The sequence below is a fragment of the Saccopteryx bilineata genome, chromosome 4 (assembly GCF_036850765.1).
Source record: "Saccopteryx bilineata isolate mSacBil1 chromosome 4, mSacBil1_pri_phased_curated, whole genome shotgun sequence".
In the NCBI taxonomy this organism is placed as follows: Eukaryota; Metazoa; Chordata; class Mammalia; order Chiroptera; family Emballonuridae; genus Saccopteryx; species Saccopteryx bilineata.
In genome coordinates this window covers 71,138,293-71,158,264 of record NC_089493.1, presented here as the reverse complement: position 1 = coordinate 71,158,264, position 19,972 = coordinate 71,138,293, and the positions used below count along the sequence as shown (strand labels likewise).

At 35.0% G+C, this 19,972-nt stretch overlaps 1 protein-coding gene across 1 annotated transcript in view; it reads right to left on the bottom strand.

Annotated features, from left to right (window-relative positions):
* The window catches only part of FAM227B (family with sequence similarity 227 member B), a 265,178-nt gene that overhangs the window by 38,994 nt on the left and 206,212 nt on the right, over nt 1-19,972 (bottom strand). Inside the window, exon 12 of the mRNA XM_066276688.1 lies at nt 3,837-3,934. Coding sequence (XP_066132785.1) covers nt 3,837-3,934 — 98 coding nt within the window. The remainder of the gene's footprint in view (nt 1-3,836; nt 3,935-19,972) is intronic.

Below are 19,972 nucleotides of genomic sequence, written 5' to 3'. Positions count from 1 at the left end.
TAACTGCATTATAACTATAAATAATATTACCATCTAGTAATTAAAATAAATAAAAGTAAATTCTGCAAAGCATCTTGTTAAAGAAATTTACTAACATATGATTCTATGAGCATGTGAAGTAAAGATCTCCTAGGCTATTGCTTTATCAGTAAGCTTGAAGATATGTCAATAAAGGGTATTGTGTCTGAAGAATAGAAATAAAAATGAATGAAAGTGAACAGAGGCCTTGAAAAAGGGGCCAAAAAATACATATGAAGAAATACTGACTGAAACTTACAAATTTTATGAAAAATGTATTTAAGAAGCTTAACTTTAAGTAAGATAAATTCACACCTAAACATATCATAAAGTGTTGAAAGAAAAAGACCAAGAGAAAAAGCTCATAAACAGCAAAAGGAAAACAACATGTATGGAAACCTTAATAAGATTAACAGCTGACTTCTTATTAGAAAAAAGGTCAAAAGCAGTTGGATAACATAATCAGTGCTGAGGGGGGAAAAAAATGACCACAAATTCTATGTCAGGAAAACAACAATCATAAATATAATTGCTCCCAGGTTCTATTATTGACTTCTTGTGGGAAACAATGTCAATATAACAACTACTTAAATGTTAAGTTTTCTCTCAGTTTTTGTAATGCCTAGATGAGAGATTTATTACAGATTCCATTTCTGTGGGGCAATAAGATTTTATCCTTATTTGGTATTACCGATACATTTAATTTTCTTCTTTCCTTTGATTATAGTCACATTTTAATTATATTCATTTATAGTTGCTCCAGAGTTATTTTAAAAAGTGGGACTATGAGCCCTGGCCAGTTGGCTCAGTGCTATAGCATCAGCCCCACGTGTGGAAATCCCAGATTCGATTTCCGGCCAGGGCACACCGAAGAAGTGCCCACCTGCTTCTCCATCCTTCCCCCTCTCTTTTCTCTCTCTCTTTCTCTCTTCCCCTCCCACAGCCAAAGCTCCATTAGAGCAAAGTTGGCCCGGGCACTAAGGATGGCTCCATGGTCTCCCTTTCAGGCACTAGAATGGCTCTGGTTGCAACCAGAGCAATGCATCAGATGGGCAGAGCATTGCCCCCCAGTGGGCAGGCCAGGTGGATCCCGGTGGGACACATTCAGGAGTCTGTCTGCCTGCCTCCCCACTTCTCACTTGAGAAAAATACAAAAAAAAAAAAAAAAAAAAAAAAAAAAAAAAGTGGGACTATGATAATCAAAAGCAATTCTTTGATGGTGGAAACTAAATGTCAGTATCAAATGTATTTTCTATGATCTAAATAATTTCTTTCATTTAATTTTTCATGACAATTTACATCAGGTTATACCTAGCTTAATTTTTAAATTACATGCAAAACCAAGCCAAGCTTCACTTAGATTAAAAGAAAGTTTTGTCTACCTCAAAGAATCACTTTATGACCCCTTTCCAGGTCCTTCTTACGTATTTGTAAGACAGAAACTCTGTCTTACCGAAGTACTAAAAATAGGTACATAGACATTTCTGTTCCTTTTTTCTATAATTATCAGTTTTCAACTTAGAAAAACCATAGTTCACAGTTCCTTCTTCCTTTATGAAGAACCCTGATTTTTAAAGGATAGTTTAATCAGGCAAGAACAGAGCTAGGTATTAAAAGCCAGTTCAGTGTTTTTTGAAGCCTTAACCATTTTTTAGATACTTAGAGCATGCTGCCCAAAGAGCTCTTGCTAGAAATATTCAAAATAGCCAAAAACAACTAATAGAAGCCCCACTGCTTCTACTGCCCCACAACAGATATGACAGAAAATTGTCAGAGAAGTTTGATTACATAAACAAGACTTTATTGTCAAAATACAATTTGGTATTAACTTTGAAGAATCAAGCAATCTTATCAACTTTGGAAGGGTCACAAGTGGTGAGCCAGAATACCCAAGGCATGGTTTTGGTGCTGAATGTTTTGTCAATTTGGGAAAGGATAATTGCTGATTATGACTTCAAAACTAAACTGTGATTTTTTAATGTTTTAATGGTGTCCTGCCAATGCTCTTATGGGTACTGGAACCCCATGTCCATCCATTCAGCATTTGGACAATCCTGGTGCTTAAGAAATTCTTCTTTAAGTTGAACTAAAATCTTTTTCCCTATAGTTTTCACTTATTGGTAAAAGTAAAAAATGTTTGGTTTCTATTGGTAAAAACCTTCTCTGAACCACACAGAAAATGTCTTATACTTCTTTCTTACAGGAGCTCTCTACATTTTCAAAAACAGTTAATAAAATCTTCATGGTTTTTTCTTTTGTAGTAGAAATATGACTTCAGAGTCCATCATTCTGGCTATATTCTGTTTAGAATGCTTCTGGTTGTCTAACCCTTTTATAATATAACTCTCCAAAATGAATGTAATACACAATTACTGTCAAATTAACATAGAGTTAATCCTATATGTCTGTTTAAATAGCCAAGAATACAGTAACTTTTGGAGCCAACAACATTTTACTTTTTACACATACAGATCTTACTGTTAAAAATAACCCCAAATCTTTTTAGATGCCCCTAAACCAAGAGAGCTATTATACTGTATTTATGCAGTTGTAATATTGGGCCTCTATACTTTTTCTACTATAAAAGTTTATGTTCTAAGATCAGACTCTAGATTCTAAGAGTCTTTTACTCTATCCTGTTGTGAACTTTTGGTCATCAATGTATTAATAATTCTTCCAAGTTTATGACTTCTACGTATCTAATAAAAACGGCAACAATGTTTTTATCCAAGTTGTTGATAAAGTAGTCTACATGGGATGGGGAATAATGCAACAGTACGATATACTTCCATAAATGTATCTGCAGTTTGCTTTCTGTCTTTTAATAGTGTCATCTGAAAAAGGTCATACAGTCAGTTACAAATCCATCTGTCCATATTTCTACAACTTATAAGCAAGGTATAAAAGACCACTTTTAGTGCTTGCTGAAGATCAACTATATAAATTGTATTACATTTCTCTGATTTCTAAATCTAGCAAGGCCCTCCCTCCTGCCATATATAGGTATAACTTTGTCATTGATTCCAAATTGACTTCTAGAGATCACTAGTTTCTATACTAAAGTACTTTATAAACCATCGTTGGCAGCACTGTGAAGGTTGGAAGAGATTCTATATACCTGAATTATTAGAGACCAGGAAATATGTAATTACTGACTTTCAGAAAGTGGTTTTTATATATGTATAATTAAAAATAATGGCCAGACTTGACTAGATAATTAAGACCAAATTTCAGCAATAAAGACTTTGACAGGTTTAAAACCTAATTGTCTAACAAGTTAAGAGATTAACTCAGAATTCTAAACTAATAACATCATCAAATTGTGGCTAAAGCAACACAAGGTGGCAAGTCCACAGGATCTTTATTGTGGAGGCACCATCAGGAAAGTGGAGAGATGTAACATGTAAGACTTTAGAGTGACAGTATATACATGTAGTCCTTATGCTAGGATAGCAGCTAGGTGGGGACAGGTCAACATTACGAAAAACTCCTTTGAAGTTTTCTCTGCAACTTTGATGCTTACACAGATCAGAGCCATGTTTGTGTGTCAATCCAAAGACAAGTAGTACCAGAAGTGTGAGAAAAAATAAATGCTATCTCTTTTTTTTTCTCATTAGAGATGAAGATTTATTTTTTAAGAAAAAAGTAAGACTTTTCAATAAGATTAACCTCCCAATAAATCACTTTGATCATTAATTTTTTCTAAGATATATATCAAGAATGAAATAACTAATATCATCTACATTAAGCTGTGCAACTAATTATATTGCAAATTAAAGAAGTAATAACTTAAAAGAAATAATTACTATACTACAAACCTTTGTTGTTAGTCTTGATAATCTTGATTCTTCCTTGTATGTGGACATTACATATTCTGTTGGGCTCTTTAAAGTTTTCATCACATTTAAGTCTATATCTAAAACAGAATAAAATACTTTTTAAAATTCTGTTTTCTTTTCTTGACAAAAAGATGCAGATTTCCTTTTATTCTTTTACCTGTTGACTCTAAACATGGAAAGAGGCAAAGATAGATGAGAGAAGTTTAGGGCATTGTCATATCCTGTCATAGTTAGAAGAAATAAATATTACATATTTTTTTTATCACTTGCTCTGAGTTACCACTTATCAAGAGTACATGGAGAGGACACAGGCCAAAGCCTTTTGCTTCTGAGTCCAGAGCTCTTTTCATGACCCCCTAGTTGAATGCAATAAGAGGCTTGGCCCTCTGCATGTTAGACTCCACCTTTTCCACATACTGACAACACACTCTTATCTGGTAATTTTTCCTTGCAAGCAGCATACATACACACAAGAGTATCTAGGGAATCTGGTCATGTCTTAAAGAAAAGAACCATATAATTTAATCAGTCATGTCAATCAGACTGAAAGCTAGTTATTAAGATTCCTAAACACATAGCAGAGAAAACAGGTGATCTAAGAGTTTTATGTTAGTTTCTGGCTCTAATTATTATCATCAGTTGCCAGGTAGACTAATTATATCTAGAGGTTGTGATGTTGATGAGAAACCTCTGAATTGAGGAAAGTTATTTGGATTGATTTTTGGCCTTAGACATTAAAATATATTAAATATTAGCCTGAAATACAAGAAGCAAGTGAGGATTTGTCTCTGGTAGAGATTAAAGAATTGGTTAGCAAGGAATCTGTATTTTAAAATTTTGAGTGGAACCAAAATTAGATTGAGTTGGAGTTAGAATTGGCAAGAAATTTAATTTTTTTTGAAACTTGCTCCAAAGACTATAACACCATATGGAGAAGAATCTAGCAATATCTACCAAAAGTACACATGTTTCCCTTGACTCAATAATTTTCCTCCTGAAAAAATATCCTACACAACCTCCTACATAAGCATGAAAGAACATGTGTATAAGTTTATTGATTTGTGGCATAATGTGAAAACTTAGAGATTATAAACAACTCATGTATTTAGCAGTCAAGTTGTGGTTGTATAAACTAAGGCACCCACATTTGTTTGCAGGAATACTATGCAGTTGTAAAAAGCAATGAGGAAAATCCCTCAACTGTGCAGAGATCTAAAAGTCATATCATTAAATGATAAAAGCAAGATGCAGAACATTATATAGAATATATTATTTAAATCATTGTATAAAGTATGCTTCCTTTAGTATAAAAGAGAGAAAATAAGAATATTTATTGTACTTTCCTTCATTTGTATAAAGAAACACTGGAAAGATAAAAATGGAAACTAATACAAATATTCTCTTTAGAAAGAATAATTAGAAACTTTCTCAATTTTGAGTCATTCTCTCATACATATTTGGGTGATATTACTTACATTCTTGTTTCTATGAGCAAACACAATATTACTAATAAAAGAATCTCTACTTCATGTCCATTGTACCCACAATAGAAGCTTACTTTTCAGATCACTTGATTTGGCCATTTATGTTGGCATTTTTGGGTCGTTACTTTTTTTCTACTACATTTTACTGTGAATTATATCTGTCTTCAAGAATTAAATCATTGCTCAGATAAGTTATAGACATAAGAAGTAAGTGATTAATTTTTAAGTATTTTCTACGGTTTTTATATGAATAAGTGACAAGTATATGAAGTAATAAAATGGTGTTTTTATGAACTAAAGATCTGTGGAATCAAACATTACAAATGTATTGTAAAACAAGCTTTTAAACTTGGCTTGATAAAGGTGTTGTTGAAGAAAACTGGACCCATTTTGAGTCTTTCCTGTAGAATGGAAAATGTTAATAAAGCCAATTACTAAATGAGTTCTGAAGCAAACACTGGAACATATCGCTTCGATCGGAGCAAAAATAAATATAAATAGGAATTAAAAACACAATAGAAAAGATCAATGAAACCAAGAGTTGGTTTATTAAAAAGATAAACAAAATAGACAAACCTTTAGCTAGATTCACCAAGAAAAAAGGAGAGAGGACTCAAAATCAAAAATGAAAGAGGAGATATTACAAGGGATACCACAGAAGTACAAAAGATCATAGGAACTTTTATGAACAATTTTACACCAACAAATTAAATAACATGGAAAAAAATTGGTAAATTCCTAGAAACTTAAAATCTGCCAAGTTTGAACCAAGAAAAGATATATATAATACAAAGCAAGTAAGGAAGTTGAAGTGATAATAAAACTCCCAACAAAGAAAAGGCCAGAACCAGATGGTGTCATGGCTGAATTCTACTACCAATCAACAATGAATTAATACTAATTCTTTAAAAACTCTTCCAAAAAACAGGAAGCAGTGGGAACTCTTGCAAACTCATTTTATGAAGCCAGCATCACCCAATTACCAAAGCCAGATAAAGACACTGTAAGAAAACTATAAGTCAATATCTCAGATGAACATAGATGCAAAATTCCTCAATGAAGTACTAGAAAATCAAATTCAACAACATGGTAAAAAGATTACACACCATGACCAAGTGGGATTATTTCTGGTATGCAAGACTGATTTAACATATTTAAATAAACCAATATGATACACCTATATTAACAGAATGAAAAATAAAAGCTACATGATTTTCTCAATAGATGCAGAAAAAGCATCTGACACAGTTCAATATTCATTCATGATAAAAACTCTCAATAAAAAAGAAGACTTGACTTAGGGTGGTGAATATGTAATGCAGTGTACAGATGATGTGTTATGAAATGATACACTTAAAATCTATGTAATTTTATTAACCAATATCACCCTGTAGATTCAATTTAAAAATAGGTACAGAATGAAATGTCCTCAACATAATAAAATTGTGTATGAAAAACTCATTGCTATCTTGATAATCAATGAGAAAACACCAAAACCTTTTCCTCTAATACACAGTACAATGCAAGGATTCCCACTGTTTTCACTCTTATCAACATAGTAATGAAAGTTCTAGATCAGAAAAAGAAAAAAGGTATGAAAATTAGAAAGAAAGAAGTAAAATAATTTATTTTACTGACATAATTTTATATCTAGAAAATCATGAAGAGACCATTAAAAAAAACCGGTTAGAATTAAATGAATTCAAAAAAGTTGCAGTACAGAGAATCAACATAAAAAATCAGTTATGTGTGTGTTTGTGTTTTTACACCAACAAAAATCTATTTGAAGAGAAAAATCAAGAAAACAATCTCACTTATGATAGCATGAAAAAGAATAAAATACTTAGGAATAAATTTAACCATGAAGGTGAAAGATCTGTAGACTGAAAACTATAAAACATTAATGAAAGAAACTGAGCCCTGGCTGGTTGATTCAGTGGTAAAGTATCAGCCTGGTGTGTGGATGTCCTGGGTTCAATTCCTGGTCAGGGCACACAGGAGAAGTAACCATCTGCTTCTCCACCTCTCCTCATTCTCTCTCACTCTCTCTTATTCTCTCGCAGCCATGACTTGATTTATTCAAGTGCATCAACCCTGGTTTCTGAGAATGGCTCCATGGAGCCTCTGCCTCAGGCACTAAAAATAGCTTGGTTATGAGCATGGCCCCAGATGGTCAGAGCATCGGCCACAGATGGGGTTGGTGGGTGGATCCCGGTTGGGATGCATGCAGGAGTCTCTCTATTTTCCCTCCTCTCACTTAGAAAAAGAAAAAAAAGAAAGAAATAAAAAAGAAATTGAAGAAGACACAAATAAATGGAAAGATATCTCATGTTTATGGGTTGGAAAATTATTATTTTTAATATGTCCATATTAAAGCAATATACAGGTTCAATGTAATTCCTATCAAAATTCAAATGGCATTTTTCACAGAAATAGAAAAAAACTGCCATATAATCCAGCAATCAACCTTCTGAACATATACTCAGAGGAAATGAAATCATCATGTCAAAGAGATATCTGCATTATTCACAGTAGCCAAGATATGGAAACAACCTAAATGACTGTCAATGGATGGATGGATATAGACACAGTGGACACACATACACAAAATGGACTATTATTCCTGTTTAATAACACACTTAAACAACACCTTATTCATCATATTCTTTACAATGCCCATGAGATAAAAATAATGAATAATATCTGTGAAGATTTTCAGTTCTTCTTGGCATTAGTATCAGATGGAGTTCCCTCTCTTTCTCTCTCTAACTCTTTTTATGGAGGCCTTTAAAGAAAGCAGTCTACAGAATAGTTTATAAAAGTTTTGAGAATATCTTTACCAGAAGGATGAGGAAATTACGACCTTTTAAAAAATAACAATCTTTAGTGCATGCTGATCATAATGAACAGCAAGGCATAATTCAATCCAAGCACTTTGAAGGGTCCCATTATTTCATCGTCTAAGCTGTGGAGGCATTAAGAAGTTGATTATGGAAAATAAAAAAGAACCATAAATGAAGAAGAAAATATAGAGATAGGTGGTGAAGAAGGCTATAAGAGAAGAGATTATGGAGTAAAGAAGTAATACATTTTTTTTGCATAAAAATTCAAAATTCCTGTTAGCCAAAAAAAGACCACAAAAGAATAACTGGGAAAACTATCTCTAATACAACAATGACAGATGAAACAAAAATCTCAATACAAAACTTCATGAGGGACATAAGAGCTAAGACAGGAAACAATAAAATTAATAGATAATCTTTTGGAGAAAAGTTTATATTAAGTGTTACTATTAAAAAATCTTTTTAGTGTCTTGCTGTGTTTTATATATCCTCTACAGTCACTTTGATGTTTTTTATTTATTGAACAAATATTTTACCTGTAGTATTCTATAAATATTGTTTTAATTTTCAAACTGTGGCTCCTGATTTTCTTTGAAAAATATCACAGCTATACTCATGGTAGAAACTTCACTAATAGTAGAGAATTTTGCAACTTTGATCTTCTTCTGAAAATTGTTTTAAAGGTCTTTAAGCTCTCCCTACAGGTGCCTCCCAAGACAATGTCACTCAGAGTTTGGGAGGATTCTCTTCCAGGCCAGGTCTTCTCCTGTCTTATTCACCTAGAAGAGTGTCTTTAATTCCAACCTGATCAGTAGTTTAAAGCTCACACATGTGAACTTACTCTGCACTCCTGAAGCCAGATAGTGTAACCACGTAGGCCTTTGGGTCAGATACAGATTTAAATGCCAGCTCTGCCATTTGTAGATGAAGCGACCTTTGGTAAGTTAATTTCTTCAAGCTTCAGTTTCTTCAAATATAATTTGGAGATGATAATAATTACTTTATATACTTGTTGCCTGGATAAAAATTACCATATTATGCTTTATCTTTATGCCCTTGGTCAATATAGTGCAATGTTATAAACTCAATGCATTTACTCTGTCAACATAGTTATTACATTATACAGAGCTTTCTTAGGGAGATTGTGATAATCAGTTAGGCTATTCAGAAATATCCACCTTTTCATCCTTTCAAGGCACATAATTATATATATACATAAGTATATGCCTATTATTTTAAAGGATCTAAAGCCTTTAAACTGACCATGTGCTCTAACTAATCTTCTATTTATCCCTTTCTTGAAATGACCCAGTGGCTAAAATACCACTGTTAATCTGGTGTGTGTACTGCAAAGCACTGTCCTTTAAAAAAGCACAGTATTAGGATTCAGGAATCTAAATTCTTGTTTAATTTTGCCACAAACTATATATGTAATCTTTAGCAACCCGCTTTCCTCTTAAATTTCAATTTTCTTATTTGAATAAGTAAAGTCTTTAAAAACATTTTAAAATTTATGTTCAAATTATGTCCCTTACTTTAAATTATGAGTTAAGGCATAAAGAAATAAATTAAATTAATCCTCTAATATGTGGAGAAAACCCCCACAAATATGATTTCTTGAGCTTAAATCTGCTATTTTCTATTTACTCATTTATTCATGAATTCCTTCAAAAAATGTTTCTTGTAGGCTGTGTGAAAAATATTACAAAGTTCAAAATGAGTAAAAGATACAGTTCCTGGCTTCAACAGTCAATTGTAATCCAATAGGCTGACAAAATATATACAATTAATAGTTGAGAACAATTTTGAATTACAAAGTTAATATGAGAGAAAGAGGTAAATAGCTTGTATTAGAAAGAAGACTTTTAGGATGAGACAGAGACTGTGGGATGAGGTTGTCAGAGAAGGCTTGGTTAAAAATGATTAGATTTGTGGGAGTTCAAACCCAGAAGAATTAGGCCACTGGAGTGTAATAAGGGTGAGACTGGGTAACAAGGCATTTGGGCAAGACCTTGAAAGGACCACCCTGGTTGCAGCAGAAGGTTACCTTAGGAAATGTCCTAAGAATGTGAAAAAGAAAAAGAGCAAAGGAGGTTATGATGGAATGGTTATCCTAGTGTAGGCAGATTGTTACTATGTGTTAGTCAAAGAAATAATGGACCGAACTCAAATCTTTGAGGATGATTGAATAATTGGTGGGTAATTATGAGTTCATTTAAGCACTACAGTTGCTTTACAAATGATGTGAGTGATGTGGTTTTATCCTTTAACTCATAAAGTTGATAATGAGCCCAATTATTTCAAATTATCATAAATTTTATAAATGAAACAGGAATGGACCAACCCTACCACTACAAAAATGATGGAGAAAACAGAAGCCATGCAATGTATAGTTAGTTACCTGTTAGTGTGGAGGAATAAAGTGGAATATTGTGAACTAAGAAATTTAAAATTTTGAAATAATGAAATCAAAGTGGTAAAGAATTCATATTTTGGCGAGGTCAGTGTTATGTATGATTTATATGAAACACATGTGTTTCTTTCAAAATGCCGGTGGAAGGATCAAATGCAGTAGGAGAAAACTTGTAAGAGCTTTTATGTTTTCTGAGTCTAAATGTTATATGGAGGGTGGTTCACCCATATCGTTTCCCCTTTGTTAGGAACCATTGTGCTCTAATGGGAAAGGTGCCAGCAGAAGTTCTAGTGACGTACTGTCAGTCCCCTCCCCCTTCAGTAAAACCCTTCCATCAGAATGTTTACTGTAAGTTAGACTTCTGTATTAAACAGAGAAACTAGCATTTTATTTCATTATTTAAGAAAATAAATTATAGGCTCTCAAGCCTCTTCCATGGGTGGATTCTCAATATTCACCACTAACAATATGCCTTAAAATAAGTCTGTATTCCAATATCAAATTTGCAGTATTTGGTGCTGCATTTAATTAAGTCAAGCTCTTCTAAGTGAATGAGAAATTAACAGTTAAAATGAATGATTAAAATAGAATTGGCTCTTATAAAGCTGGTACTCTTAAATCCTTTGATCTGGCTACCACTAAGCTTCTACCCTAACTGAATCCAAATTTCATCAAATCAATCATACCAAGAGAAGGAGTACCATCAGAGGTTTCATTTGCAAGACCACAAGACACTCATAAAATCCATGGAAGTTTTAAATTAGTTAGTACCTTGAGAAGACCTATCATTCTTAATGATATGCCCTCAGGAAGAAGGACTGAGTGCTACTAGAACATGATCTAAGAACCAATTTTATTTTTAAAATAATTGGTACTACTATACAATAGTGGAAATTACATGGGAAAGAACAGAATGGTATATACAGTAATGTTCTTCAAACGACAATGGGCATAAGGAACACTTAGGATCTTTTTTTTTTTTTTTACAGAGACAGAGAGTCAGAGAGAGGGATAGATAGGGACAGACAGGAACGAAGAGAGATGAGAAACATCAATCATCAGTTTTTTGTTGCGACACCTTAGTTGTTCATTGATTGCTTTCTCATATGTGCCTTGACTATGGGGCTACAGCAGACCAAGTAACCCCTTGCTCGAGCCAGGGACCTTGGGTCCAAGCTGGTGAGCTTTGCTCAAACCAGATGAGCCTGTGCTCAAGCTGGCGACCTCAGGGTCTCGAACCTGGGTCCTCCACATCCCAGTCCAATGCTCTATCCCCTGTGCCACCACCTGGTCAGGCTGGAATCTTCTTGAGGTACATTTTGAACAACATCACAAGTGTTGATGATGCTACTGGTACATGGAGCTGCCTTTTGAGTAACAACTGGATAGATTACACAAAGCTGCAACAGCTCCTCTCTAATGATGTGACTGAACCTGTGCTGTTAACTGTAAAATGGTACCATGAACACCAACTTCATTGGATCATGGAAGAGTAAATGAAATTATATTTGTGAAATGCTGTGCAAAACTGGATAAAGGAGCACTGAAAGGAAAGCAGAGAATATGGCAAATAATGCTGGTAATGGGTAGATGTAGTGGTACAAATTTATGGAAGTTCTCATTTAATTTTCTTATGAGGTAGGAAGCAAAATATTTGAGAAAAGATAGGGGAAGTGGTGCTGGAGATTTTAAAGAAAAAAAGGTGAAAATAGTTGCCTTCATAAATGCAAAAAATAAAGGTGTAGGGAATACAGTATGATTATCTGACAGAATTAAGGACCATTTGCCTTATGTAGTTATGAAACTAGTCAACATGATTGTATATTTTCTCTATGAATAATTTAGATATGGAAAAGGTAGGTATTGTCTTTAGGTTAATGGCTTTGTCAAGTAATTGATAAAGTGGAAAACTGGAAAAGGAGTTGAAGATGAATACGAAGGAGCTACTATGACTATTGACTACAGTATTTAGTAAGGTAAGAAGGGAAGAGAGAACATCACTGAGGTGAGGGAAAATTGAAAGGTAATAAGATCGATATATTGCTGAGATTTCATTTATGACTTAATATATATGAAATCAAAATATACCATGTGTTCTTGCATTTGAAAGAGATGTTTAGTCTTGATTTACTGAACAGTGTCACACACACACAATTAAACTTTCTACTGTTTTCCTGACATATATTCATTGTTGGTTCTTTTTTGTCAGATTTAGCTATTATTATCCAAGAAAGATTAAAATATCATAGATTTTAAATAAAAAATTAATTTGTTAGTTAATTCATGAGAATCTGAAAATTTTTGCTTCATCTATTTCTAGAACTGTTTTTGGTACATATCTATTTACACTTAATGTACCTTATGTTGGATTGTTTATCAATAGGTTAACTATATCTTTTTAAATTCTTTATCCTTTAATTTTAATTTGTCTGCTTTATTTTGGTGAATGTTTACATGATATGATCTTTCTTTCATTGTTTCTTTTTAAACTTTTCTAGGAATTGTTGTTTGGGTATTTATCCTTTTTTGTAAGAGGAATAAAGATGTTTAAAATATATATTTGAGACTTTTGCTCTGAGTAGAATGCAGTAGATCTTATAGGCCAATATTTCCACTTCAGTAACTAGAAAAAATGGGTAAATTACAAAAATTCTATTTTGAAGGACACTGGAAACAATGAGAACAAGACAACTTAAATTCCAGAGAGGGAAGAGTCTTCCTTTTGTGAACTGACAATATACAGTTATTTTCATCCCTTGAAAGCATTTATTTATTTTGGGTATTTCTGAGGATCAGGTTTAGCATAGGCAGAAGAGATGAACTATCAGAGCTTTAGATGCTTATGTAGGCTGGTGTAAAATCTAAACCAGTATTACATACATGACAGCTAATTTTTATCTTGGAACACTTGCAGAGTTCTGTGGTGGTAAGAAAGGCTGGGGCAGGGCTTGGCCAGACTTCTGAAAGGCTTCATTCAATATCTTATAGTTGTTAAAGAGTAACTAGGAGACAAAGTCTCACCAATACCTGGTTGGTCTTCACCTCAGAAAATGTGTCAGATTTTGAAATGTATGTTATTAGAGGTTAAAGAGTTAAGCTCAATACATTCAAAGGACAGAATTAACTCTCCTTCAGTTTTTTATGGCTGAGGATACAGAAAGTTCCTAAATTTTGAATTAAAATCCCATTAAAGCCATGTCTAAAGAACAAAGAAGGACCAGAGGTGGGATAATCTTACTGTAATCCAACTGTGATCCAGCTCAATAACTGATTAAATCATGGTATTCAGTTCGCCAACCTGTGGAACTGAAGCCCTGCAGAGGAATCAGCTGCCTGGGTCTTAGGTGTGGATTCTGGGTAGACTCAGAGGGTATCAGTGACTTAGTTATGTGGTTCTGGAATGGGAGTGTTTTCAGCCCACATTCCTTAAGCCTAACTGGGGTCTCCCACTCATGGGAGATCACTAGACCTACCCTCCAGATTTCCAGCTGCACAGCCCTGCTGAACTCCAGGAGGTCTGAGCAGAATCTGAGTCAGACTGAGTTGTGTAGCTTGAGTAGGAGCCATTTTTTCTTTGCACACCCCTCTGGTGAAGAGCTCTCCCTTCACATGGCCAAATCAAGGTCTGTTTGGGCCTGATAAACTCTACTGACCTTATCCCCAAAAATCCCTGAAACCTGACCCCACTACAAAAGTTTTCAGGTACTCAGCAGGTGGCATTAACATTAGTGTACCCTGGGATCTTTGCTAACTGGCCTCAGACCAAGCACTGGCACTGACTTTGAACTTGTATCAGTCTGGTGAACACCATTTGCCCCTACCTGGTGACTCACTGAGAACCTACCTTATGCAACTCAAGTACCATTAAAGGCTCCACCAGTGACTGAGCCTAACAGGCAGCTGGCAGGCAAGGGCAGGTGAAGGGAGATCTTGAGGTGCCCTAGGTCTTTTTTTGCTGACCTTGCCCTGAGCTCAGTGCTGGTAGAAGCTGGCCTTGGTGAGCAGCTAGGCCCTTCCATGTACACCAAGGCCCAGCTGAGACAACTACAAACTGTGGATTGCTTGGCAACTTCAAATAGGTTGCCCAGGGCCAGTCACAGATAGCATCTGACATTGACTTGCATCAGAGTCCCTCCCAAGATTCCCAGAACAAACATATCTAGTGACAAGCTTCAGACAGTATAAGAGCAGGACCCCATATCTTAAAAAGCAGCATATACATAGGTCAATCTCAGCAGGCACCAGACTGTGCTGAGGCAAATTTCACTTTGTGTGGTTAGCATCTGTTCAGCAGCTCATACACTGTGGTTGGGGTCAATCTTCATAGACAGCCAGCCTGAGTCAACCCCACACATGGATAGGCCAACAGCAATCAAGACTCAATTATAACAGGAAGGCTCCCATAATCTACACAAGAGGCATTTGTGAAGCACCCAGGTCAAGTGATCAAGGAGACTGTGCCACTGGGTCCCACAAAACATCTACTACTTAAGTCCACTTTACCAAGACTAGAAGACATAATTGATCAACCACAGAACAAAAATAGAGAGGCCACCAAAATGAGGGGACAAACATGCCCCAAATGAAAATGAAAGAACAGTAGAAATCTAAAAAAAAAAAAAAAAAAAAAAAAAAAAAGAAGAAGGGAGAGAGAGAGAGAGCGAAAGAAAGAAAAAAAAAAAACAAAATAAAGGCAGGCCATCTACCAGAGATAGACTTCCAAAAAAGGTTATAAAGATGCTTAAGGAACTTGAGACTTCAACAAAGAGAAGCAAGTATAAAAAAAATATAAAAACCATAAAAAAGAACCATTCAAAAATGAAGTATACAAAATCTGAAGGAATAAACAGTAGGTTAGATGAAGCCAAGGACTGAATCAATGATTTGAAAGGCAAGGTAGAAAAATACACCCAATCAGAACAATAACAATAACAAAAATTTTAAAAAATGTTAAGATAATTTAAGGGACATTTTGGACAACACTGAGTGTAAGAACATCCCCATGATAAGGGTAACAGAAGGAGAAGAGAGAGAGAGCAAAGGACAGAGAGCTTATTTGAGGAAATAATGGCCGAAAACTTGCCTAATCTGATGAAGAAATATGACACCTAAGTCTAGGAAGCACAGAGTGTCCCAAACAAGATAAACCCACATAGGCCCACATGGAGACACATCATAACTAACACAGGAAAGGTTAAAGACAAAGAAAGAATCTTAAAGTAGCAAGAGAAATAGTTACTTGGATGGAAGCCCTCTTAAAGACTGTCAGCTGATTTCTCAGTAGAAACATTTCAGGCCAGAAGGGATTGACATGAAATATTCAAAGTGATGAAAAGCAAGGACCTACATCTAAGACTATTTTACTTAGCAAAGCTATCATTTAAAATTGAAGGAGAAATGACGTTTTTTAAAGAAATAGAGCAAAAAATCATCAGATTTATATGGAACTATAAAAAACCCCGAATAGCCAAAGCAATCCTAAAGAAAAAGAATGAAGCTGGGGGCATTACAATACCTGACTTCAAACTCTATTATAGGGCCACGACAATCAAAACAGCATGGTATTGGCAGAAAAATAGACACTCAGACCAATGGAACAGAATAGAAAGTCCAGAAATAAAACCACATATATATAGTCAAATAATTTTTGATAAAGGGGCCAAGAACACACAATGGAGAAAAGAAAGCCTCTTCAATAAATCGTGCTGGGAAAACTGGAAAGCCACATGCAAAAGAATGAAACTGGACTACAGTCTCTCCCCCTGTACAAAAATTAACTCAAAATGGATCAAAGATCTAAACATAAGACCTGAAACAATTAAGTACATAGAAGAAGACATAGGTACTCAACTCATGGACCTGGGTTTTAAAGAGCATTTTATGAATTTGACTCCAATGGCAAGAGAAGTGAAGGCAAAAATTAATGAATGGGACTACATCAGACTAAGAAGTTTTTGCTCAGCAAGAGAAACTGATAACAAAATAAACAGAAAGCCAACTAAATGGGAAATGATATTTTCAAACAACAGCTCAGATAAGGGCCTAATATCCAAAATATACAAAGAACTCATAAAACTCAACAACAAACAAACAAACAATCCCATAAAAAAATGGGAAGAGGATATGAACAGACACTTCTCCCAGGAAGAAATACAAATGGCCAACAGATATATGAAAAGATGCTCATCTTCTTTAGCTATTAGAGAAATGCAAATCAAAACAGCAATGAGATACCACCTCACACCTGTTCGATTAGCTATTATTAGCAAGACAGGTAATAGCAAATGTTGGAGAGGCTGTGGAGAAAAAGGAACCCTCATACACTGTTGGTGGGAATGTAAAGTAGTACAACCATTATGGAAGAAAGTATGGTGGTTCCTCAAAAAACTGAAAATAGAACTACCTTATGACCCAGCAATCCCTCTACTAGGTATATACCCCAAAAACTCAGAAACATTGATACGTAAAGACACATGCAGCCCCATGTTTATTGCAGCATTGTTCACAGTGGCCAGGACATGGAAACAACCAAAAAGCCTGTCAATAGATGAGTGGATAAAGAAGATGTGGCACATATACACTATGGAATACTACTTAGCCATAAGAAATGATGACATCGGAACATTTACAGCAAAATGGTGGGATCTTGATAACATGATACGAAGCGAAATAAGTAAATCAGAAAAAACCAAGAACTGCATTATTCCATACGTAGGTGGGACATAAAAGTGAAACTAAGAGACATTGATAAGAGTGTGGTGGTTACGGGGGGGAGGGGGGAATGGGAGAGGGAAAGGGGGAGGGGGAGGGGCACAAAGAAAACAAGATAGAAGGTGACAGAGGACAATCTGACTTTGGGTGATGGGTATGCATCATAATTGAACGACAAGATACCCTGGACTTGTTATCTTTGAATATATGTATCCTGATTTATTGATGTCACCCCATTAAAAAAATAAAATTATTTTAAAAAAATAAATAAATAAAATTGAAGGAGAAATAAAGAGCTTCCAGGATAAGACAAAACTAAAGGAGTTCATTACCACCAAACCAGTATTAAAAGAAACATTAAAGGGTCTTTTTTAAGAAGATGGAAAAAAAAGGAAGAGAAATATATTTATAAAGAATAAAGTAGAAATAAATAAGTACTTATCGATAATCACTTTAAACATAAGTGTCTTAAACACTTTAATAAAAAGACCTAGGGTAGCCTGACCAGGCGGTGGCACAGTGGATGGAGTGTAGGACTGGGATGCGGAAGACCTAGGTTTGAGACCCCGAGATCACCAGCTTGGGCGCGTGTTCATCTGGTTTGAGCAAAAGCCCACCAGCTTGAACCCAGGGTCGCTGGTTCCAGCAAGGGGTTACTCGGTCTGCTGAAGGCTCATGGTCAAGGTACATATGAGAAAGCAATCAATGAATAACTAAGGTGTTGCAATGCGCAATGAAAAACTAATGATTGATGCTTCTCATCTCTCTCTGTTCCTGTCTGTCTGTCCCTGTCTATCCCTCTCACTGACTCACTCTCTGTCTCTGTAAAAAAATAAAAATAAAAAATAAAAAAAAATTAGAGCTCTTATAAAAAAGACATAGGGTAGCTGAATGGTAAAGAAAACAAGAACCATATATATGTTCTACAAGATACCTACATTAGAATGAAACATACCCACAGATTAAAAGTATGGGAATGGAAAAAGACATTTCATGTAAACAAAAATAAGAAAGAAAAGCTGGTGTAGCTATACTTATATCAAAGAAAATAGTATTTAAAACAAAGTTTATAATAACAGACAAAGAAGAATACATAATAATAAAGGAAACAATCCAACAAGAAGTTATAGCCTTTGTAAACATTTATGCACTGAATATGGGAGCACCTAAATATATAAAGCAAATCTTGATAGACATAAAGGGAAAGATCGACAGTAATACAGCCATAGTAGGGGATTTTAACACCTCATATACATCAAAAGATAGCTCTTCCAGACAGAAAATCAAAGAAACAGTGACCTTAAATGATACCCTAGATCAGATGGATTTTATAGATATTGTTAGAGCATTTCATCCCAAAGCAGCACAACATACATTGTTTTCAAGAGCACTTGGAACAATTTCTAGGATAGATTACATGTTAGAACACAAAATGAGTCTCAATAGATTTAAAAAGATTGAAATCATATCAAGTATCAATCATAATGGTATGAAAGTAGAAATCAATCACAAGAAAAAAACTGTAAAATGCACAAAGACATAGAGGTTATACAACATGTTAGTAAACTATAAGTGGGTTAACAATGAGATTAAGGAAGAAATAAAAATAATCTTGACACAAATGAAAATGAGAACACAACAACCCAAAATCTAAGGGACACAACAAAAACAGTCTTAAGAGGAAAATTTGTAGCATTACAGGCCTATCTCAAGAAACAAGAAAAATCTCAAGTAAACAATCTAACTTTACACTTTAAAAAAACCTGAAAAACAACAACAAACACAGCCAAAAGTGAGTAGATGAAAGGAAATAAAGATCAGAGCAGAAATATGACTCTAATAAGCAAAATGGAGTCTTAAAAAAACAATACAGGCCCTGGCCAGTTAACTCAGTGGTAAAGCGTCGGCCTGGCGTGCGGGAGTCCCGGGTTCGATTCCCAGCCAGGGTACACAGGAGAAGCGCCCATCTGCTTCTCCACCCCTCCCCCTCTCCTTCCTCTCTGTCTCTCTCTTCCCTTCCAGCAGCCAAGGCTCCATTGGAGCAAGGTTTGCCCGGGCGCATAGGATGGCTCTGCGGCCTCTGCCTCAGGCGCTAGAATGGCTCTGATTGCGGCAGAGCAATGCCCCAGATGGGCAGAGCATCGCCCCCTGGTGGGCGTGCCAGGTGGATCCCAGTCGGGCACATGCGGGAGTCTGTCTGACTGCCTCCCTGTTTCCAACTTCAGAAAAATACAAAACAAAACAAAAAAATTAAAAAACAAACAAACAAACAATACAAAAGGTCAATGAGGCCCTGGATGATAGCTCAGGTGGCTGGAGCATCCTCTGGACATGACAAGGTTGTGGATTTGATCTCCAGTCAGGGCACATACAAGAATCAACCAATAATGGCATGTTTAAGTGGAAAAGTGAATTAATCTTTCTCTCTCTCCCTCTCCCCCTTTTCTGTCTCTCTCCTTTCCTTTTTTTCTAAATGAAATTTTTTTCAATAAAAAAATTTAAAAAAGAAAAGAATCAATAAAACGGAGAGCTGTGTTCTTTGCAATGATAACCAAGATTAATAATCCTTTAACCAGACCACCAAAAAATAAAAATAAATAAAGGACCCAAATAAATAAAATCTGAAATGAAAGAGGAGACATAACTGACACTACAGAAACACAA